Source organism: Amblyraja radiata, chromosome 25 (assembly GCF_010909765.2).
Source record: "Amblyraja radiata isolate CabotCenter1 chromosome 25, sAmbRad1.1.pri, whole genome shotgun sequence".
NCBI lineage: Eukaryota > Metazoa > Chordata > Chondrichthyes > Rajiformes > Rajidae > Amblyraja > Amblyraja radiata.
In genome coordinates, this window is record NC_045980.1 from 14,960,033 (window position 1) to 14,984,449 (window position 24,417).

General features: G+C 40.3%; 2 protein-coding genes across 7 annotated transcripts in view; one reads left to right on the top strand and one right to left on the bottom strand.

Annotated features, from left to right (window-relative positions):
* Positions 1-16,125, top strand: part of rsrc2 (arginine and serine rich coiled-coil 2) — a 43,768-nt gene extending 27,643 nt beyond the window's left edge. For 3 of the 4 annotated variants that reach the window (XM_033043208.1, XM_033043207.1, XM_033043209.1), the window contains exons 9-12: positions 1,238-1,279; positions 2,794-3,017; positions 8,450-8,539; positions 13,549-14,303. In XM_033043208.1, coding sequence (XP_032899099.1) covers positions 1,238-1,279; positions 2,794-3,017; positions 8,450-8,539; positions 13,549-13,728 — 536 coding nt within the window. In that variant the 3' untranslated portion in view covers positions 13,729-14,303. Of the gene's footprint in view, positions 1-1,237; positions 1,280-2,793; positions 3,018-8,449; positions 8,540-13,548 lie in introns of all 4 variants that reach the window. The other variant, XM_033043206.1, reaches the window with a different exon arrangement.
* A 2,505-nt stretch (positions 16,126-18,630) lies between these two features.
* LOC116987301 lies at positions 18,631-24,398 on the bottom strand. Of its 3 annotated transcripts, none has more exons than XM_033043213.1 (4): positions 23,609-24,398; positions 22,480-22,609; positions 19,887-20,020; positions 18,631-19,539 (listed from the first exon to the last, which is right to left on the bottom strand). In XM_033043213.1, the coding sequence occupies exons 1-4, from the start codon at positions 23,723-23,725 to the stop codon at positions 18,655-18,657; spliced, it is 1,266 nt and encodes a 421-aa protein (XP_032899104.1). In that variant the 5' UTR covers positions 23,726-24,398; the 3' UTR covers positions 18,631-18,654. The 3 variants fall into 3 exon arrangements, with proteins under 3 accessions (XP_032899104.1, XP_032899103.1, XP_032899105.1); XM_033043212.1 differs by having other exon boundaries at positions 23,603-24,398; XM_033043214.1 differs by lacking the exon at positions 22,480-22,609 and having other exon boundaries at positions 23,603-23,709.
* Between the last annotated feature and the right edge of the window lie 19 nt (positions 24,399-24,417).

Sequence of the window (24,417 nt, forward strand, 5' to 3'; positions counted from 1 at the left end):
AGCTCTATGAAGAGTTCTGGTGTTCCAAATGTCTTCCATTTAAGAATGACGGAGGCCACTGTGCTCTCCGGGACCAGCAATGCTGCAGGAAATTGATTTATACCCTTCCCCAGATCTATGTCCCGACACAATCCTGTCTCGGAGGTCTACGGACAATTCCTTTGTCTTCATGGCTTGGTTTTTGCCCTGACATGCACTGTCAACTGTGGAACCTTATATAGACAGGTGTGTGCCTGTCCAATCAATTTAATTTACCACTGGTGGACTCCAATGAAGTTGTAGAAACATCTCAAGGATAATCAATGGAAACAGGATGAACCTAAGCTCAATTTTGAGTGTCATAGCAAAGGGTCTGAATACTGATGTAAATGTGATATTTCAGTTATTTCTTTTTAATTACTTTGCAAAAAATTCGAAGCGCCCGTTTTCGCTTCTTGATTCTGGGGTATTGTGTGTAGATTGGTGATAAAAAAAAAAAGAATTTAATCCATTTTAAAATAAGGCTGTAACGTAACAAAATGGGGGAAAAGTGAATGGGTCTGAATACTTTCTGAATGCGCTGTATCTGTTGACATGGTTTTTGATATATATCTGCCCAGTACTTTCAAAGGTTATTTCTACTGAAATTGTGATGTTTCTATGTTACATGCACAGCTTGCTCATGGATGATATGTGTTTGAGATTTTGGTTTCCATGTATTACTCTGGATGCCCCAGTATATAATCCAATTTTTATCATTTAGATTCTTCCCTTTTAAATTAGATTATATCCACATAATTTACATTTCTCATATTTTGACAACTGGAAAAAATCCAGTATTAGGTCACGCAGTTTAAAAGAAACGGAAGTGCAGTGAAATTATGCGTTTGTAACAGGATGTTATATCCAGTTATATTGGAAATCCTTTTACTGTATTAGAAAACTTATGTCCTTGCCCTGTCAAAACATGTATATACTGTATATTTTTCCATAACTGTAGCGTTTTCCAGAGTTGTACAATTTAAGGATTGAGAACTCTGTCACCAAGCTAGCGGCATCACCGTTTTGTGACAGACGATTTCCAAGTCTTGGAGCAATGGCCGTTTAATATACGCCCATGAGATTATCGTCCTCTGATAATTGTTGCACAACTGCAGAAGTCAGGAACTTTAATGTACATGGAAAATAGAAACTGACAAAATATTTAAAATTTGATTTGCAACACCTCTGAAAAATAAGCATTATTTATTTTCAACAGACACAACTAATGGATCAGTTGGAAATGTCAACCAGCCAACAGGTAGGAAAACTTAATATCTATTTTTAGCAAACTAAGTCCCTTCACAATAACATTTATTATTTCATTTCAAAGCACTCCAGATGCCAGCACTTTATTTTTGATTAGCCTTCATGTAATTGAGTGCTTGATGGAATGTAGAACTTAAAATGAATTGCAATTTATATTCTTGCTGTTGTAAAAAAAACTCCACTCAAAATAGTTTTTAACTTGTTGGATAAAACTGCTTGTTACTGTTCATCTATTCACTGGTGTCTGTGGTTAATGAATTTCCATATGGAAAATGTGACAGAGTTTATGCCCAAACCAAAGCAACAAATTTATTCAGTGGTTAGAGGCAAAACAGTTTGTATAGGACTGCATTGACAAATAATATTTTCAAAGAAAAGGTAGTGAGTGGTTAGTTAGGAAAAGATTCTAAAGAACATGACTAAGCCTGTTTCATTGTTCTGTTAGATCTGTACCTTAATTTTATTTACTAACTCCAACATCTCATTCCTTGGTGGTGTAACCTACCAAAAATTTAATTCTCTTGTTCTTCAATTTCATTTGACTCCAAGACACTCAGTTTGAGAAATGAGTTCCAGGTATCTACTCCAGTTTTTGTAGGAGAAAAGGTGCTGTCTAATTTCACTATTGAATGGACTAGCATTAATTTAGAGATTATCCAAATTTCTACATTGAAGACAATAATTCCTGTATATAACTTAGTAAATCTTTGTATCATTTTAATAACATTGATTAGATCGTTCTTTAAATTTCTAAACTCGAGCAGAGGCATAATGTAACCTTCGAGCCCCAGTGTAAATCTATGTATCTACATCATGTTCCGTCCAAGATTTATTTCCTGCAGTTTGGTACAACGTCTTCCTTGGTTTTGCATTCCAGTTCTCCAGTTAAAAGTCACCATTCTATCCAAATTTTTAATCAACATCAAAATATCTTCAGCTTCTCCATATCAATTGGGTCATCCACCATTAAGAAAGTACAAATGTCTCTGTTTAGAGATGTTTGCATAATAGAAGCAATTTGATTTTTTGCTTGAACATTGTGCAAATAAATGTAGGACGAAAATTAAGTAGGTTGTAATTGTGAACATATTTTGAATTTGTTTTTAAGGGGTGAATATCATGGGCAAGATCAGCTTTATCTTCTCATGTCATAGTACCCATCTGACAAAGATGTGACTTCACTCCAATGAACAAATTGTTGTTTGACTTAAAGGTGTTCCACATCCTCGCCCTGCTTATCCTACTAAGTGATTTGAAGCAGTGTTTTCATGGTGCCTCGGATGACACCCTGGCCTATTGGAGTGCATTCTGCAGATAATGCTCACTGAATCCAAAATTGTGGTCAAGTTTTAAACTTGTCAGTGAGGTAGCAAGCAAGTTATTTTATTACATCCTTAATGGAGCCAAGCATCCTATCTACTGTGCAAGAGTATGTGGCTATTATCAATTTAGAGTTGAACGTTTATTAAAAGATTTGGATGATTTAATGTTTGATGTTTCCAACAGTTAGTAGTGGATCCGTTCTCAATGTTGCTGCACTCTTGGCATCTGGCACTCAAGTTACCCCTCAGATTGCGATGGCTGCGCAGATGGCAGCCCTCCAAGCCAAGGCATTGGCTGAAACAGGCATAGCCGTACCTAGTTACTACAACCCAACTGCTGTCAATCCAATGAAGTTTGCAGAACAGGAGAAGAAACGCAAACTCCTCTGGCAGAATAAGAAAGAAGGGGTGAGTCCTACTGAGTACAAATTAGTGCTGTATACAATGCTCTCCATAATGTAAAAATAATGACAAAGACCCATCATTTATTTATTTGCCTCTGTACACCACAATTTGAGGCTTGTAATAGAAAAAATCACACGTGGTTAAAGTGCACATTGTCAGATTTTAATAAAGGGCATTTTTATACATTTTGGTTTCACCATGTAGATATTACAGTAGTGTTTATACATAGTTCCCCCCCCCCCTCCCCATTTCAGGGCACCATAATGTTCGGGACACAGCAATGTAATGTAAATGAAAGTAGTCATGTTTAGAATATTGTTGCATATCCTTTGCATGCAATGACTGCTTGAAGTCTGTGATTCATGGACATCACCAGTTGCTGGGTGTCTTCTCTGGTGATGCTCTGCCAGGCCTGTATTGCAGCGATCTTTAGCTTATGCTTGTCTTTTGGGGCTAGTCCTCTTCAGTTTTCTCTTCAGCATAGAAAAGGCATGCTCACCTAGGTTCAGATCAGATGATTAACTTGGCCACTCAAGAATTGACCATTTTTTAGCTTTGAAAAACTCCTTTGATGCTTTAGCAGTATGTTTGGGATCATTGCCTTGCTGTAGAATGAATCGCCGGTCAATTTTTGAGGCATTTGTTTGAACTTGAGCAGATAGGATGTGTCTATACACTTCAGAATTCATTATGCTACTACCATCAGCAGTTGTATCATCAATGAAGATAAGTGAGCCAGTACCTTCAGCAGCCATACATGCCCAGGCCATTACATCCCCACCACCGTGTTTCACAGATGAGGTGATATGCTTTGGATCTTGGGCAGTTCCTTCTCTCCTCCATGTTATTGCCATCACTGATAAAAGTTAATCTTCGTCACATCTGTACACATGACCTTTTTCCCGAACTGTCGTTGATCTTTTAAGTATTTCTTGGCAAACTAACCTGGCCATCCTATTTTTGTGGCTAACCAGTGGTTTGCATCTTGCAGTGTAGCCTCTGTATTTCTGTTCACGGCGTCTTCTGCGGACTGTGGTCATCGACAAATCCACACCTGACTCCGTTTCTGATCTGTCGGTCATGTGTTTTGGGATTGTGGTCGCCGCAGATGCAGCCCCCCCCCCCCATTTCAGGGCACCATATGTTTGGGACACATGGCTTCACAGGTGTTTGTAATTGCTTGGGTGTGTTTAAATGCCTCCTCAATGCAGGTATAAGAGAGCTTCCAGCACCTAGTCTTTTGTACAGTCTTTCCATCACCTTGGAAACTTTTATTGCTGTTTATCAACATGAGGAACAAAGTTGTGCCAATGAAAGTCAAAGAAGCCATTATGAGACTGAGAAACAAGAATAACACTGTTAGAGACATCAGCCAACCCTTATGCTTACCAAAATCAACTGTTTGGAACATCATTAAGAAGAAAGAGAGCACTGGTGAGCTTACTAACCGCAATGGGACTGACACGTCAAGCTGATGTCAGAAGAATTCTCTCTATAATAAAGAAAAATCCCCAAACACCTGTCCGACAGATCAGAAACACTCTTCAGGAGTCAGGTGTGGATTTGTCAAGAGTTGTGAGTCTGTGGAATTCTCTGCCTCAGGGCAGTGGAGGCCGATTCTCTGGATACTTTCAAGAGAGAGCGAGATAGGGCTCTTAAAGATAGCAGAGTCAGGGGGTGTGGGGAGACGGCAGGAACGGGGTACTGATTGTGCTTTGATCAGCCACGAATGGCAATGCTGGCTCGAAGGGCCAAATGGCCTACTGCAGCTATTGTCTATTGCTTTTTGAAAGTCCAGATACACTACATCCACTGGCACGCTTTCATCTATTTCACTTGTCACATCCTCAAACAAATTCCAGATGATTAGTCCAGCAGGATTTCCCCTTCATAAATCCATGCTGACTTGGACCAATCCTTTTACTGCTATCCAAATGCACCGTTATTACTTCTTTAATAATTCACCCCAGCATCTTCCCCGCCACTGATGTCAGGCTAACTGGTCTATAATTCACCATAATTCCTGCTTATCCATAAATAGTAAAATTTGTGGCAATGCCATACCGCCCACTCAGGTCAGCGTGGAGAGATTGTTCTCCGCACTGAAAATATTTAAATCAGATTTAAGGGCTTCAATGAAAGAGGATCTGACAGAAGCAATTCTGTTCCTAAGGCCAAGTTATTAATAAATTTTAGGTATGTACTTTTGTGGCAAACTTAACTACCTATGCTTTTAATTTCTAATGCACTTGAGAATTTTTTGTTTACCCATTTAAGCCATAATTTAGCCATTTAGCTCATACCAGTGGCCTTAGTTTAACTCATTTTGGAGTAATGCTTTTATAATTTTTATTTAGTCCAATGGAATTTTAATTTTGTCATAGTCCTTTCTGTAATTTTTTTTCTCTTTTAACATAATGAATTATGTTTTTTCCCCAAGAATAAACAAAAAAAAGCCACAATAGCATAGCTACAACCATTAGACTCAAAACTTTAAGGACATGGGATTAAAAGGTAGCCTGATTCGTGTGGTTCTTATGAAATGCCATCTTGTGTAATGTTGTCATGGCAGATTTAGAATTATTATACCTAGGGGTTAGGGTCAGAGTCGGATACACAAGCAATCAAGGAGTCGGAGTCGCGTGTTTTGAGTATCGACTCCACAGCCCTGCACAGAAGACTTCATGAACAGAGGCTACACTGCAAGATGCAAACCACTGGTTAGCTGCAAAAATGGGATGACCAGGTTACAGTTTGCCAAGAAGTAAAAGGGCAACCACAGTTCTGGAAAAAGGTCTTGTGGACAGATGAGATGAAGATTAACTTATATCAGAGTGATGACAACAGCAATGTATGGAGGAGAGAAGGAACTGCCAAAGATCCAAAGCGTACTACCTCATCTGTGAAACACAGTGGTGGGGCTGTTATGGCCTGGGCATGTATGGCTGCTGAAGGAACAGGCTCACTTATCTTCATTGATGATACACCTGCTGATGGTAGTAACATAATGAATTCTTAAGTGTATAGACACTTCCTATCTGCTCAAGTTCAAACAAATGCCTCAAAGCTCATTCGCTGGCAGTTCATTCTACAGCAAGACAATGAGCCCAAACATACTGCTAAAGCAATAAAGGAGTTTTTCAAAGCTAAAAAATGATAAATTCTTGAGTGGCCAAGTTAATCATCTGATCTGAACCTAGTTGAGCATGCCTTTTCTATGCTGAAGAGAACTGAAGGAGACTAGCCGCCAAAACAAGCCTAAGTTAAAGATGGCTGCAATGCAGGCCTTGCCGAGCATCACCAGAGAAGTCACCCAGCAACTGGTGATGGCCATCAATTACAGACTTCAAGCAGTCATTGCATGCAAAGAATATGCAACAAAATACTAAACATGACACTTTTATTTACCACATCGTTGTGTCCCAAACATTATTGTGCCCTGGGGGGGGGGGGGCCTACGTATAAACTGTAATTTCTGCATGGTGAAACCAAAATGTATAAATATGGCCTTTATTAAAATCTGTCAATGTACACTGTGGAGTACAGAGGCAAATAAATAAATGACGGGTCTTTGTCCCAAGCATTATGGAGAGCACTGAAGTTCCAGAACTTTCCTGTGAGATTTGTATTATTTGTTAGAAAAAGCAAATCCAATCCAATCCAATCCAACTTTATTTGTTAAGCACTTTAAAACAACCAATGTTGACCAAAGTGCTGTACAGAAGAATAAACAAGACATCATAAACAGACAACATAACAGCTCACATAAGGCGCAAAAATTACATATGAAATACAACAATAAATTAAAAGACATAAAACATGAGTAAAAATAATAGCCACGCAATAAAAGCAATCAAAATAAGAAATTAAATCAAGTAAATAAAGTCGACATCTTACTGGGTATCAAAGGCCACGGAGAAGAGATGGGTTTTAAGAAGTGAAAGGGCTTGTTCAATAGAAAAATATCTTATTTGTCTAATATGGTTAATTTTGGCTGGGGGTCATCAAGTTGCCGAACAAATGGTATCATTGATTACTGTTAATGATGTATATAGTCCAATAGTCTAAACATTAGATGTAGCACATCAGTGTTCAGTTATCTCAATACAGGCAATTGCCAGGTTCAAAACAAAAACAACCAGACACCTTTTTAATCATGTGTAATAATTTATTTATTAAGTCCTTGTACTGCTGCTGTTTTGGATTCCAAATAGCAAGAAATTAATTAAACCCACAAATGTTATAGGTTTATGCCGGTAATGATAAACTATTTATGACGAATGTCTTGAAATACTTAAAACGATTTTTACTGAAGTAAATGCCAGGAGAAGTTTTAATAGCGACTTTTTAGAGTAGTATAGAATTTTAACAGAGTGGACTTTAGAGATACGGCGTGGAGACAGGCCCTTTGGCCCACCAACACCACTTGCACTATCCTACACACGAGGGACAGATTATAATTTTACCAAAGCCAATTAATTGACAAACATGTACATCTTTGGAGTGCGGGAGCACCCAGAGAAAACCCACGCAGTCACAGGGCAAACATACAAACTTCATACAGACAGCACCCATAGTCAGGATTGAACCTGGGCCACTGGCGCTGTGAGGCAGCAACTTCACCATTTTGTTTTTATTTGGAAGTCAAAATGATGAGGGTTGTAGATTCATTCATTCAGTGGTCAAAAACAAAAAGAGGCTTTCGACCTTGATACAGGTCGAATTTATCTAATAATTAGATAATTAATGTATCTAATTAGTCTTAAAACCCATCCCTTTTTATCATAGCCTTAAAAATATGTAACCCGTTTCCTTTTTTCAAACAAATTATTTAACCTTTTACCATGCTTTCCAGATGCTAAGATAGTAGTTATTAAGTGTTTTTAACTAAAATCTCATTATTTTTCTGGAAATACTTAGTAAGTTAAGTCGACTTAATATGTTAACTCTTGTTTCGTTTTCTACAATTAACGCCTGTCTTGTCGAGTGTTTCTAACATTTTATTTTTATTTTAGATTTTGAGAACTCGCATTTTTTGATTCTTCTGGTTCTTAATCATTCAGTGCAAATTCGAGTTCACTGTTACTGCTCAATTTAAAAAAAATGTAATTGTACTGTGGGATGTGGACATTTATCGCAAAGCAGTGTTCAATATCCATCCTAATTGCTTTTTACTCGGCAGTTTCAAAGAGCAGTTAAGATTCATTGATATTGCTGGGTTGTGAATTTATGTATTGAACTGGGCTACATCCACATTTTTGCAATTCTTTAATGTTTGCATTATCTCACAGTAAACTTCATGAATTATTATTAGCAAAACATAAATACTATTTATCTATCTATTTATCTTTCCCAAACTTAGATTTCTTTTGTAAATTTTTTTTTTTCAATCCTATGATATAGTGCATTTTCATGTCTTTTTCATTTTGTTCAAGGACAAATCACAGACTGCAGAATTATGGGAGAAGCTAAATTTTGGCAATAAAGACCAAAATGTAAAATTTCGAAAGTTAATGGGCATCAAGGTGAGTGCAGGAAATGTAATGCTTTTTCTATAAATGTTTAAATGTGTTTATCATAGGAAGAGTAAGACAAAATGGTAGGCATTATAGAATATCATGAATTCTAATGTAACAAAATGATCGTGGATGTTTTTTAGACTGAAAGTCATTGAACGCTTCTACCCTCTTTTGCTAGATATCGTTAATCAGTTTATTCACTGTGTGGAACTTTGTAACACATTGGTGGGAGGAAAATGGCCAGATTTAACATATACTGTCAGTTAATTAGAGTCACTCAGCACTTCTCCAAAGTAAAAAACATATTTTCGTAAGTATAAAATCAAGCACTCCTTCATCGATGAATTTTATGAAAAAAACTTGTCAATGGGGAATGAAGTTAGATCAGCTCAAACCCATTTTAATTACAATTTAAATCCCCTTGAATACTACACTTTAATCTGCTTAATCAAAACCCTCTGAAAATCTTAAGCGTGCATTTTATAGAGCTATCTCATTTGATTTTTATTCAACTAGTCAGCCTAATGATATTGGAGGGCAAAAAATAAGCAACAATGCATTATAGTATGGTCTGGGATGTTGAAGGAGGGTTTGATTTGATTGTGCCTTTATTCCACGGAGTTTGGAATGAAGAGATGACTTAATTCAACAAGTTCAAGGTAAATGTTTCCACAAAGAAAAGGTGGGACAGTCACGTCTAAAGACCCTGGATCACAGGGACAAAGAGTGAAAAGTAGGGTAAGAAAATGAAAACTCAAGTTTATAAAACTTGGACAATTGCGCAATATGTTGGGGTAAAATTGAAACGGGAAAATAGGAAAGCAAAGGGGTAGTTGAAAAGGGAGGCTAAAATCAAAGAAAATACTGTTTCATAAGGAAATAAAAGAGTAAGGGCATAACTAAACAAATAGTAGAATCTATTAAAGATTTCCTGTATTTAGAGGTGAGGATTTGGGTTGAGTTCTTAATAGTTGGCAGCTATTCTTGATAATAGTCGAGTTTATCTGTAAGGTGGAAGTATATGAAATACTGGATTAGGTGAGCGTAGTAGAAGAGGGATTATTAATGGAATCAGCTTTTTTTTTTTACTTGGGTGAATTGCCAGGCCTGGATGAAATTTGTCCCAGGCTGTTAAAAGAACTGGCTGGCAGACAGGAAACAAAGAGTAGGAGTAAATGGGTCCTTTTCAGAATGGCAGGCAGTGATCAGTGGAGTACCGCAAGGCTCAGTGCTGGGACCCCAGCTATTTACAATATATATTAATGATTTGGACGAGGGAATTGAATGCAACATCTCCAAGTTTGCAGATGACACGAAGTTGGGGGGCAGTGTTAGCTGCGAGGAGGATGCTAGGAGGCTGCAAGGTGACTTGGATAGGCTGGGTGAGTGGGCAAATGCATGGCAGATGCAGTATAATGTGGATAAATGTGAGGTTATCCACTTTGGTGGCAAAAATAGGAAAGTAGACTATTATCTGAATGGTGGCCGATTAGGAAAAGGGGAGTGCAACGAGACCTGGGTGTCATGGTACACCAGTCATTGAAAGTAGGCATGCAGGTGCAGCAGGCAATGAAGAAAGCGAATGGTATGTTAGCATTCATAGCTGCCTACCTCTCCTCCATATTCACCGACCCCTGCCTAAACCACAGAACCCTCTTCTCCACAGTGGGCAACCTCCTCAAGCCTCGAGCCAACACTCTCCCTACCTCTACTCCGGATCTCTGCAACTCATTCCTCCACTTTTTCGCTGATAAAATCAGCACCATCTATCAATCTTTATCCCCTGTACCCGACTCCCCAGCATCTACTCCACCACCTACCAAGGCCCCTCCTTTCAACATCTCCACTGACCTCCTTACCCCTCCTCCACACTGCTTCCTCTCTCAGTTTGACCTGGTCACCCCTATTGAAATCTCCAAACTCATCAGCTCTTCCAAACCCACCACCTGCTCCCTCGACCCTCTCCCCACTCCCCTGCTGAAGTCCTGCCTCCCCGTTCTCTGCCCCTACCTCGCTAATCTCTTCAACTCCTCATTGTCCCCTCCGCTTTCAAAACTGCTGCTGTCACACCAATCTTAAAGAAACCTGGTCTTGATCCCTCCTCTCTCATTAACTACCGCCCAATCTCAAACCTCCCCTTTCTTTCAAAAACCCTGGAGCGTATCGTTGCGTCGCAACTTCATTCCCACCTCCTTGCGTATAACCTACTGGAACCCCTCCAATCTGGCTTTCGCCCCCTCCATAGCACAGAAACTGCTCTCCTCAAAGTCCTCAACGACCTCCTCACCTCTGCTGACACTGGTTCCCTCAACATCCTCATCCTCCTCGACCTGAGCGCAGCCTTCGATACAGTGAACCATAACATCCTGCTCACCAGACTCAAAGACCTCGGCATTGAAGGCTCTGCACTCAGCTGGCTCCGTTCCTACCTTTCCAACAGATCCCACTTCATCTCTCTCCACAACCACACCTCTGCTACAGTCACTCAAGGCGTTCCCCAAGGCTCCGTACTCGGCCCCCTCCTCTTCATCATCTACATCCTCCCCCTTGGTCAGATACTCCGCCACTTCAACCTAGACTTCCACTGTTATGCCGATGACACCCAGATCTACCTCGGCACCAAATCCCCCCACAACCCCCCCCCCTCTCCCATATCAACTCCTGTTTGTCAGCTATAAAAACCTGGATGCAACATAACTTCCTCAAACTCAACAGCGATAAGACAGAATTCCTCCTCATAGGCTCCAAAGCCACACTCAGCAAAATCAATAACCCCACTCTCACCATCGACGGCACCACTGTCTCCCCATCCATCTCCCCAGGCCCGCAACCTTGGCGTGATCTTTGATTCCACCCTCTCCCTTGAGCCTCACATCCGCCATGTCATTAAAACCTCCTTCTTTCATCTCCGCAACATCGCCAAATTCAGACCCTCTCTCACACCTCCCGCTGCTGAAAGACTCATCCATGCCTTCATCTCCTCCCGACTGGACTATTGCAATTCACTTCTCCTTGGCATCAGCTCCACCTACATCAACCGACTCCAACTGGTCCAGAACGCAGCCGCCCGACTCATCACCCACACCAAATCCTGGCATCACATCACTCCAGTCCTCAAACAACTTCACTGGCTTCCCATCTCCCACCGGATCACCTACAAAATCCTGGTCCTCACCTACAAAGCCCTCCACCATCTGGCCCCCCCATATCTCACTGACCTCCTCTCCCCCTACCAACCCTCACGGTCCCTCAGATCCACATCAGCCGGTCTCCTCTCCATCCACAAGTCCAACCTCCGCAGTTTTGGGGACAGAGCCTTCTCTAGGGCAGCTCCCAGGCTCTGGAACTCACTCCCCCAACTGATCCGCAATTCCGTGTCCCTCACCATCTTCCAGTCCTGCCTCAAGACCCATCTCTTCACCTCTGCCTATCCTTAGCCAAACGTCCCCCTCCCTTTTCATCTGTGCATTAATTGCCTCATATTGTGTTTTGAATTGAATTCTGTCTTTACTTTGTGTACTAGTCATGTCTCTACTATTTACTTCATTCCCCTTACATGTTTTTCCTCTACCTGCTAAATTTTTGTAAGGTGTCCTTGAGACTCTTGAAAGGCGCACATAAATAAAATGTATTATTATTATTATAGCAAAAGGATTTGAGTATAGGAGCAGGGAGGTTCTACTGCAGTTGTACAGGGTCTTGGTGAGACCACACCTGGAGTATTGCATACAGTTTTGGTCTCCTAATCTGAGGAAGGACATTCTTGCCATAGAGGGAATCAACCAGACTGATTCCTGGGATGTCAGGACTTTCATATGAAGAAAGATTGGATAGACTTGGCTTGTACTCGCTAGAATTTACAAGATTGAGGGGGGGATCTTATAGAAACTTACAAAATTCTTAAAGGGTTGGACAGGCTAGATGCAGGAAGATTGTTCCCGATGTTGGGGAAGTCCAGAACAAGGGGTCACAATTTAAGGATAATGGGGAAATCGTTTAGGACTGAGATGAGAAAAACATTTTTTACACAATGAGTGGTGAATCTCTGGAATTCTCTGCCACAGAATGTAGTTGAGGCCAGTTCATTGGCTATATTTAAGAGGGAGTTAGATGTGGCCCTTGTGGCTAAAGGGATCAGGGGGTATGGAGAGAAGACAGGTACAGGATACTGAGTTGGATGATCAGCCATGATCATATTGAATGGCGGTGCAGGCTCGAAGGGCCGAATGGCCTACTCCTGCACCTATTTTCTATGTTTCTATGTAAGAAACAAGGGAAAGAATTTGTAGAGATTTTGACCTTCATTTTTCAATCGCCCCTACTACAAGAGTGGGACTACTGGATTGGGAGATCCATTTATGTTTTGTTGTTGCTTAAAACTAAATGAAGGGAAGACTAATTTATTGCTGGACAGTTTAACTTCGTTGAGCAATTACGAGGCATATTACAAAACTCCATTTGCATAGGATTAAATCAAAGGTAATTGAAAGAAGGAACTCGCCTGAATGTACAGGCAAAAATAACTTCCCTTATGTGATACACAATGGGCCAAATGTCAACTGCATGTGTCATAAGTTATTTGATGTATTAAATGTAAAATTACAAATGAGCTTGGCAGGGTAAATGCTGCAGCTGATTTTTCCTGGCCGAGAGGTCTAAAATTGGCGTTGAGCTATTTCAGACTCTAAGGGTCTTGAATGTTCAGTCTTTGATTATATTTCAAATTGAATTAGACTTTAGAGAACCAAAAGCTGTAGAATGTGGAATTGAGGTTAACGTTCAGCAGGATCTTGTAGCATGATGGAGCAGAATTGAGGGGGCATTTGTTTCTTATGCAACAAGCTGCTTTTGTTTCTTATGTTTTAAACTGATATGATAATACCCAAGGAATAGTCCACTATTTGCTCAGCTAGAATATATAGTTGCAGGTAAGACATGTGGTTATACATGGGAATGAGAGAATATAAAGAGATGCTGACTGCAAAGTAAACTTTGGTAATGATTTTGTTTTCAAGGATGAAGAAGAAGTGGGAACTCCAATCCCAAATCCTGCTGAAAGTTTCAAAACTTTAAAGCAACAGGAAGAAATGTTCAGGAACTTGGATGCTCAATATGAAATGGCACGATCACAAACTCACACGCAGAGAGGCATGGGCCTGGGTTTCTCTTCAATGAGAGGAATGGACACAATTTAAGAACAAGTGTTGTACTTGTGCTTAAGTACATGATTTTTTTATATTGTCTTTGTCCATGTTGGAGATTTCAAGCTTCATTTTGACTTTCACTTTCCCGTTTACTGAAAAAGCTAGCAATCTAGCTTGCATGGTTGTTGCAGTGCAAAATAATTTATTAAAAAGAGTTTTGATTGTAAAGATAACTGGGTGTCTCAACAGTCAGACTGATAGTTTTCTTCCCAAAACATTGGGACTTAATTGAAGAAACAGTTGAAGGCATTGTTTTGCAACCAGCGAAAGGGAAGTTCTATCAATATTTTTCTTTTTATGTATTTGGAGTAACTTATGCAGACTGGATTCAAACAGCTTAATCTCATCCATATTTTGTTGCAATACTTAATGTTGCTGTATTATGTGATTGCTTTTGTACTAAAACTTGTACAGTTATTTTCATCTTTTGAAATGCAAATTATTGTGTAGTTGTAAATTTGGATTTAGTTTGTTTGTAAGTACTTATTCCAGTGCTAAAAAGCGCTTTATAGTGCACTGTTCATTATCAAGCTTTCTGGACAATAAATGGATGATTTTCAATACAACCACTATGTATCTTAGAAATTTAAAACACAAGAACGGAACAATTAGCCCATCATGTCTAATAGAAAATAGGTGCAGAAGGCCATTCGGCCCTTCGAGCCAGCACCGCCATTCATTGTGATCATGGCTGATCATCCCCAATCAATAACCCGTGCCTGCCTTCTCACCATATCCCTTTTCCACTAAGATTCCACTAGCCCCGAGAGCTCTATCTAACTCTCTTAAATCCATCCAGTGATTTGGCCTCCACTGTCCCCTGTGGCAGGGAATTCCACAAATTCACAACTCTCTGGGTGAAAATGTTTTTTTACACCTGTCTTAAATGGCCTCCCCTTTATTCTAAGACTGTGGCCCCTGGTTCTGGACTCGCCCAACATTGGGAACATTTTTCCTGCATCTAGCTTGTCCAGTCCTTTTATAATTTTATATGTTTCTATAAGATCCCCCCTCACCTTTCTAAACTCCAGTGAATACAAGCCTAGTCTTTTCAATCTTTCCTCGTATGACAGTCCCGCCATCCCAGGGATCAATCTCGTGAACTGCCTCAATCACAAGGATGTCCTTCCGCAAATTAGGAGACCAAAACTGTACACGATACTCCTATACTGAAATCCTCTTTTTATGAAGGCCAACATTCCATTAGCTTTCTTCACTGCCTGCTGTACCTGCACGCCAACTTTCAGTGTACAAGGACACCCAGGTCTCGCTGCACCTCCCCCTTATCTAACCTAACCCCATTGAGATAATAATCTGGCCCGTTTTTGCCGCCAAAGTGGATAACCTCACATTTATCTGTATTGTACTGCATCATTCCACTCACTCAAACTGTCCAGGTCACCCTGCAACCTCCTAACATCCTCTTCACAGTTCACACTGCCACCCAGCTTTGTATCATCTGCAAACTTGCTAGTGTTGCTCCTAATTCCTTCTTCCAAATCATTAATATATATGGTAAACAGTTGCGGCCCCAACACCGAGCCTTGGGGCACTCCACTTGCCACCGCCTGCCATTCTGAAAAGGACCCATTCACTCCTACTCTTTGTTTCCTGTCTGCCAACCAATTTTCTATCCATGTCAACACCCTACCCCCAATACCATGTGCTCTAATTTTAGTTACAAGTCGCCCGTGCGGGACCTTGTTAAAGGCTTTCTGAAAGTCTAGATACACTACATCCACTGGCTCCCCTTCATCCATTTTACTTGTCACATCCTCAAAAATTTCCAGATTAGTCAAACATGATTTCCCTTTCAGAAATGCATGTTGACTTGGAATAATCATTTTACTGCTATCCAAATGCCCCATTATTAACTCTTTAATAATTGACTCCAGCATCTTCCCCACCACCGAAATCAGGCTAACTGGTCCGTAATTCCCCATTTTCACGCTCCTTTCTTGAAAAGTGGGATAACATTAGCTATCCTCCAATCCACAGGAACTGATCCTGAATCTATTGAACATTGGAAAATGATCACCAATGCTTCCACTATTTCTAGAGCCACCTCCCTGAGGACCCTGGGATGCAGACCATCCGGCCCAGGGGATTTATCATCCTTCAGTCCCATTAGCCTACCCAATACTGTTTCTAGGTTAACAGATTGTTCTTGCTTCACAGCCATCAAGTGCATGCCCAAGTAGTTGGAAATGCATGGAGAATTTTTTCCTTTAACACCACTGCAGCCATAAATTCAAACCCCACCAAATGGTTTAACACAAACATTCTGAATACTTCCCCTTTAGAATCTAGTCCCTTACAAATGTATACATCTTACTTAAATATATCTTCCTATTTTGTTGCAAATAAAAATCTTTCTTCAAACATAAAGTTATCTACTTCTGGCTGCATCCTTGTCAGTCTCCTTTGTACTCGATCCAGTGCAATAATGTATTTTTCGAAAAATGCAGACCATTTGTGAGTTAACCAATGGTAATGCCATTCGATCATAACTTCTCTACACTTTTATGTTGTGGAAAATTATGAAGCATATCTTTTCCAGAATAAGCAAAAACAAAAGGCAATTTTAGAAACCAGGAGCTGCAGATGCTGGTTTACAAAAACGGTTAAAATCCTGGAGTAGCTCAGTGGGTCAGGTAGCAGCTCTGGAGAACATGTATGGGTGACATTTCAGGTTCCAATGCAAAACATCACCTGTTCTCCAGAGGTGCTGCCTGACCCACTGAGTTACTCCAGCACTTTGTTCTCTTGTTCTAGATAATGTTGAGCTACTTTAATGTTACTGGAGCTGCTTTCATCCATGTGAAGATCATTCCTACTTGTACCTTGTTGATGCTGAAAGAGGCTTGCTGCGTGATTCCCAGTTTCATTAGCTGCCATCCAATTGTTTGACGTCTGGCTCACCGGGGTTCCATTCCCACATTCTTATTAAACTCACCAGTTTCCAATGCTACCTTTTAAATTTACTGGATTTTGTTTCCTGCATTCTCTTTAAACCAGCATGGTTCATGTATAAGTGTATTATACTGCTGTGTAAGATCTAAACACTAAAGTGAATTAAAAGTAGGATGGGGTATTAAAGAGTAAATTCCAATAGACTGCCAGTCTTGCACCACCAAAGTCCTGTCTGAAGAAAGGCCTCAACCCGAAACGTCACCCATTCCTTCTCTCCAAAGATGCTGCATGTCCCGCTGAGTTACTCCAACTTTTGTGTCTATCTTCGGTTTAAACCAGCGTCTGCAGTTCCGTCCTACACAAAGTCCTGAGGGTGATTGATTAGCTAGGTTTTACTGTACATGGCTCTTTTAACAACTTACATTTAAAACATTTTACATCCAAATAACTGGGATTGTGCTCACTGTTGTGATGCCACAGAGCTTTGAAATAGTATAATGTAATTTTTTTGCATCACCATTGAGATTTGATAGAACCTTATCACATCCAAAATGCCACCAGCAGTTCCAATATTTGTTCAGAAGGAAACTGGGTTAACAATGTTTTGATAAATCTTTTGCAGTCTTGGATTCTGAACAATGGGGTTTGTAATTTTAAAATTGGATTAAGGGCTCACTTGGAAAGCAGAAAGAAAAATAAAATAAGATGCACAGTGGTGAAGGTGATGCTAACATCAATGCATTTATATTAACATCAATGCATTTATTTATCATCTGTTGACACACTATATAATCCTTATATAGCGTTGACATTTGAGACTTGAATCAGAATGGCGAGTGAGGTGTTGGTGGTCTATAAAAAAGTGCAGTCATTCATAGAAATGTGATCTGTGCACTAGCATTTAAACCAAAAAAGGTATGAACATTTGGTGGAACAAGATAAATTGAACCACATTCAATTATTGAGAAACTATTCCCTTCTGTGGGTTGAAGGGCTGAAGATCACCTCCATAATGTTTTAAAACGTTCTCAACAGAATTTGAAAGTACTGCACCAAATGAACATTCTTGCTTGGGCTTGATATAGTTCTGCATGATAGGTGCTGTTGGGTAAATAGCTGAATAGGACTGTAAGGGAAGAGCTTTAACAACTTGCTCATTAATGATAGGCGTAATCACATTTGGCCTTAATTGAGCTCCTTACTCTTGGGGCTATTACAATTATTTTACAGTCGAGAGGGGGGGGGGGGGGGAGGGTAGATTATTTTGACTATCTGCTTTTTTCAGTTTTGTTTGAGGCTGGGTCATCCATGAGAGGGAGCATATATGTCTCTTGTATGTGGAAGTGACCAGAATTTCTTATAGACATTAACATCATTGGGTAGGAAAGAATTGCAGATGCTGGGTTAAATCGAAGGTAGACACAAAATGCTGGAGTAACTCAGCGGGACAGGCAGCATCTCTGGAGAGAAGGAACGGGTGACGTTTCGGGTCGAGACCCTTTAGACTGATGTCAGGGGAGTAGGCGGGACAGAGATAGAATGTAGTCGGAGACAGTAAGACTGGTGGGAGAACTGGGAAGGGGGAGGGGATGGAGGGAGAGGGAAAGCAATGGCGACTTGAAGTTAGAGAAGTCAATGTTCATCCCTCTGGGGTGTAAGCTACCCAAGCGAAATATGAAGTGCTGTTCGTCCAATTTGTGCTGGGCTTCACTCTGACAATGAAGGAGGCCCAGGACAGAAAGGTCAGAATGGGAGGGGGAGCTAAAGTGCTGAGTAACAGGAAGATCAGGTAGGTTAAGGTGGACTGCCAGATCTCCCGTTTGCTCAGCACTTTAACTCTCCCTCCCATTCCCAATCTGACCTTTCTGTCCTGGGTCTCCTCCATTGTCAGAGTGAGGCCCAGCGCAAATTGGAAGAACAGCACCGCATATTTCGCTTGGGTAGCTTCTAAGGGCATTGACATTGAACCAGTAAATCCAGTTTAAATAGCCTAAAATCTTAAATTTATTTACAAATTAAGCTAGAATATAAAACATGAGCAACACCAGTAATTAGATTATGGTTGGCAAATTCTAATATAAGCAGCACTATTGGGTATTCACTTTGTCGTTTCCACAACGCAGAATTGTCTTCAAGGCCCATCCAGCTTAACAGCAAAACCTTCATGGCTTCAGGAAATAGTTTATCCACCAGCTCCTCGGCAGGTGGCAAGTCTGTGATTCGGTTGATGTGGACTGTTTTAAACTCCTCTACTTGCTTGCTGATTGAGCCATTTGCAATATAAAACTGACGTCCTAACCACTTACTTACAGAGAAAAGCATGTGACTGGAATAAATAGAATTAACCCTCGTTTCAGTGGTTTCTGCCTTGATAATGAGGTCTTGAAGATGAGTTAAAAGTTGCAGTATCATATCAGCTAACTTCTGTGCTGATATTGTTTCACTTATTAGGAGTTCCACAACATCAAATAACAGTATAATTGCTTTCCCGTGTTCCTTGTGTCTTTCCGATGGTAACATTTTAAAAGTCTGATATATTGATCTAAACTTGATGGACAAAGGATCATCACTCAAAGTTTCTCCACACAGTGAGTTACCTATCCAAGGTTCTTCAGTTTCTTGTAAAATTCTTTCTTGTACACAGTAGTTATGATCTCCCTGATTTACAATACTGTTGTTGGTATAATCTAAAAATGAAGTTCTGCTACAGAAATTATCAGAAAGCTTATTTGCTCTTTGAATGCTTGGGTGCAATGCAGAGAAACTGTTCTGGCTGTATTTATCAGGAAGGCAATTTTCATGCAGTTCTCCACCATGGAAGTTTTGCAGAACTTTAACATCATATTGTTCATTCAGAACAGGGTCACTTATTCTTGCTTTCCACAATTCCTAACACAAAGAGAAAAAGTCATAAAATAACCAATATATCTGTCATTCCATTTGATTCGAAAACAACATTTCATGGATATGTCATTAATACGTTCTACAGGTAAAGTCAGGGATTCTGCGATTTTACAAAGTTTGTGTCATTGGTTTCAACCTACCATCTTTTCTCTGGTTCTCCACATCTTATTATACATATCCCAGCAACTTAACACACTTACATCTATCAAGTCAAAAATAAACACTGCAAACGGGTTATAGATCAGATTAAAAAAACATTATGCTGAAGGCTGTAGTTCTAAATAATGTACCACTGCAATCAATTATAAATGACATATTTCATTTAACTGTACCTGTAGGACAACAAGAACATCTAGCTGTTGTTCTTTATTGTACATCTCAAAAGCAATTCGAAAAAGCCCCTGAATGCTGTAAAACCACAAACTGTTCACCATGGTTGGTATTTTCAGTCCCTCAAATCGAAATTCTGAAATATATATACAGAAATCATAAATACAAGTGAAATGGAGAAAGAAAATTGAGAAGATAGTTAATTCTTTTATGATCAACTTGTGGATGTTAATGAAGTGGGCGACTAGGGCAAGTTTGTGTGCTGTACAAAGTAAGAGGAATCTGGACAACAAGCCTGAGCTTAGCTTGTATTACTGCTTTGAAAAGCATGCAAGAAAAATAATTTTTTAAAATATACTGACTTCAACTGTTGAAAAATTGCACAAGTAGATTTATGTAATGGTTCTATGAGATTATATCAGAGGCTGTTATTAGGCATGAGGCAGTCACAGTGAAAGAGAAAGGAGAAATGATAGTGAAATTATAGATATACATGATTGGGGAATAGGAAGTTACCTATCGAATAAAACTAAAAGAAAAGATGTATAACACAGCAAAGAGTGGCTGGAAGCAAGAGGATTGGGAAACTCATAGGACAACAGAAGGAAACAATACGGGCTGAAAAGATGAAGTACGAGGGGAAGCTGGCCATGAATGTAAAGAAGGACAGTAAAAGCTTATTTAGATATATGGGTAAAAGAATAGCAAAGTCAAATATGGGTCCCTTGAAGGCAGACACGGGTGAAATTATTATGAGGAACAAGGAAATGGCAGAAGAGTTGAACAGGTACTTCAGATCAGTCTTCACTAAGGAAGACACAAACAATCTCCCAGAAGTACTGGAGGACAGAGGATCTAAGGGGGTCGAGGAACTGAATGAAATTTTCATTAGGCGAGAAATAGTATTGGGTAGGCTAATGGGACTGAAGGATGATAAATCCCCTGGGCCTGATGGTCTGCATCCCAGGGTCCTCAGGGAGGTGACTCTAGAAATAGTGGACGCATTGGTGATCATTTTCCAATGTTCAATAGATTCAGGATCAGTTCCTGTGGATTGGAGGATAGCTAATGTTATCCCACTTTTCAAGAAAGGAACGAGACAGAAAACGAGGAATTACAGACCAATTAGCCTGACTTCGGTGGTGGGAAAGATGCTGGAGTAATGGGGCATTTGGATAGCAGTAAAATGATTATTCCAAGTCAACATGGATTTATGAAAGGAAAATCATGCTTGACTAATCTTCTGGAATTTTTTGAGGATGTGACAAGTAAAATGGATTAAGGGGAGCCAGTGGATGTAGTGTATCTAGACTTTCTGAAAGCCTTTGATAAGGTCCCGCACGGGAGACTCGTGACTAAAATTAGAGCACATGGTAATGGGGGTAGGGTGTTGACGTGGATAGAAAATTGGTTGACAGACAGGAAGCAAAGAGTAGGAGTGAACGGGTCCTTTTCAGAATGGCTGGCAGTGGTGAGTGGAGTGCCGCAAGGCTGGGTGTTGGGGCCGCAACTGTTTACCATATATATTCATGATTTGGAAGAGGTAATTAGGAGCAACACTAGCAAGTTTGTGGATGACATAAAGCTGGGTGGCAGTGTGAACTGTGAAGAGGATGTTAGGAGGTTGCAGGGTGACCTGGACAGGTTTAGTGAGTGGGCAGATGCAGTATAATATAGATAAATGTGAGGTTATCCACTTTGGTGGCAAAAACAAGGGGGCAGATTATTATCTCAATGGGGTTAGGTTAGGTATGTGGGAGGTACAGCCCAGCGAGACCTGGGTGTCCTTGTACACCAGTCACTGAAAGTTGGTGTGCAGGTACAGCAGGCAGTGAAGAAAGCTAATGGAATGTTGGCCTTCATAACAAGAGGATTTCAGTATAGGAGTAGAGAGGTTCTTCTGTAGTTGTATAGGGCTCTGGTAAGACCACATGTGGAGTATTGCGTACAGTTTTGGTCTCCTAATTTGAGGAAGGACATCCTTGTGATTGAGGCAGTGCAGCGTAGGTTCACGAGGTTGATCCCTGGGATGGCAGGACTGTCATATGAGGAAAGATTGAAAAGACTAGGCTTGTATTCACTGGAGTTTAGAAAGATGAGGGGGGATCTTTAAATGGACATTTAATCTGTCCATTAAATTGTTAAAGAACTGGACAAGCTAGATGCAGGAAAAATGTTCCCAATGTTGGGCGAGTCCAGAACCAGGGGCCAGTCTTAGAATAAAGAGGAAGCCATTTAAGACTGAGGTGAGAAAAAACTTTTTCACCCAGAGAGTTGTGAATTTGTGGAATTCCCTGCCACAGAGGGCAGTGGTGGCCAAATCACTGGATGGATTTAAGAGAGTTAGATAGAGCTCCAGAGTCTAGTGGAATCAAGGGATATGGGGAGAAGGCAGGCACGGGTTACTGATTGGGGCCAATCAGCCATGATCACAATGAATGGCTTCCACCTGCACCTATTTTCTATGTTTCTATAATCAGATTGTAATGTAATTTTGTCATTAAGTGAGTCATCAAATGCAAATGTGTTTTCCCTCTGCAGATTTATGTACAGCCTTACAGATTTTATATTTTCAAACAAGAGCTAATGTATTACCTGAACTAAAAGCGAGCTTGGTTGCCAATCCTCTCTTTGCAAATTTTGCATGAATTCTTGGATGATTTTCAGTGCGAATGCTCGTTTTTGCAATCACATCAGCACCAAGAAAGAGGGGAATCAAATTATCCTAAAGGTGTAAAAGAAAATATAAACATTGTAAGAAATGTATTAGCCAATATAAAATGCACCAACCTTAATTTTAATTGTATTTCCACAATATATTTTAATGTTGAATTCTCTTGACATTTAATACTTGAGCAAAATAGATTCTAATCAATCAGTAAGACAGTTTGACTCTAAGATGAGTGTTGGTAAGGTAGATTCATTCATTAGATGCAATGAATATATTTGAAAGGCGTTAACCCACTGTACCCAAATAGTTATGAAAACAGTTGAAAATTAATTAATTGTGAAGAAATTTGGGACAACCCAAAGATATGAAAAGGTCTATGGCAAAATAAGTTTATTCTATTGTGATAAAATTAGATCTTAACCATCATTCAAAATAATCTTGCAAGTCTTTCAGTTCTATTAAACTAACATAATAGATCCACAAAATAAAGAAAATAGTTCACTCGGCATCAATCTCAGCACAGAATTAGGATCTGATAAATACACATTCTGTCCATAAATATTGGAGAAACCTCCTGACATGTCTGCACATTAGTACCAAGATTAAAGGTTACAAAAGGTGGGTGGCTGGAACGCACTACCAGCGATGCTGATGGAGGCAAATATGATAATGGCATTTAAAGGGCTTTTATATGGGCACATGGATTGAAGGGATATGGGTCAGTTCAGGCAGATGCGATTAAAACGGTAATTCGTTTTAGATCGTTGCAATTCAAAGTCTAAAATTTCAATCTTGGTTTTAATGTATGTATATAAAACATTTATATAAGACAGATTAAATAACTCCTATTTGTCACCTGCTTTGGATATCATATTTTACACAAATTATAAAGTTGCATTTTAGCATGCGGGCAGGAGTGACTAGTGTATCTGGGACATTTTTGGCCGGTGTGGGCAAGTTGGGCCGAAGGGCCTGTTTCACTGTATCACTATGACATTCAACGTTTCTACTTTATATCAAAGTAATAATGTAAGTTAAAACACCGACCTTCACCTGAAAATCTTGGCACAACGTTACTGAATTGGACGAGCTCAGGAAAACAAAGCGGAATCTCCGGATGCCCACGCTCCATTCGGGTAAACAGACGGGCAATCGTTCAACAGAAGCCATAGTTTGTCGGACCTTCCGGCCAAAGATAATTATACTCGGATCGTGATTCAATAAGAAAGTAAATCTCCAAAAGAGCAAACAACTTAATCAGCATTTAACGCATCCCATGGTTGATGAGTCTTCATTAGTACAGCAGGGTCTCCATTCATTTTTGGCGTTAAATTAAATGACTGCTGTCTTTGCTACAATGTAGAGTGGCTTCTACCCCGTTTTATTCAGTCAGGGTGGCAACAAATCACGTCATGGGTGGAGGTACAGGGAACTGCAGAAGCCGGACACTTGATCAAAACACAAACTGCTGGAGGAACTTGGACAGGTATGCGGATAGGAAAAGTTTAGAGGAATATAGGCCAAACGCGGGCAAATGGGACCAGCTTAGATGGTTGGCATGGACGGGTTGGGCCCGTTTGCCGTGGTGTGTGACTATCACCCTGTAAGGCAGCGAGTCGGGCAGCTTCTGTAGAGGAGATGGACATCCACTCCAGCGTTTCGGGTCGGGACCCTTCTTCAGACCGATTATGTTCGTCTTAGAGTTGATGAATACGGCTTTACCGACATTGAAGCCTTCCGAGACGACGATAACGCGACATTAAGACGAGTCGCAGCTCCGTCTCCGTCTCCAACTCCAGCTCCGTCTCCAGCTCGAGCTCGGGCGCCGGCGCGGGCCGTGCGGGGCAAAGATCTTTGGTGCG

Coding starts and splice junctions, on each gene's coding strand:
- LOC116987301 (XM_033043212.1), bottom strand. CDS start 23,725: ATGGCTTCTGTTGAACGATTGCCCGTCTGTTTACCCGAATGGAGCGTG. Junction 22,610..23,602: donor GCCAAGATTTTCAGGTGAAG/GTCGGTGTTTTA, acceptor TTACACCTTTAG/GATAATTTGATTCCCCTCTT. Junction 20,021..22,479: donor CAAGCTCGCTTTTAGTTCAG/GTAATACATTAG, acceptor TATATATTTCAG/AATTTCGATTTGAGGGACTG.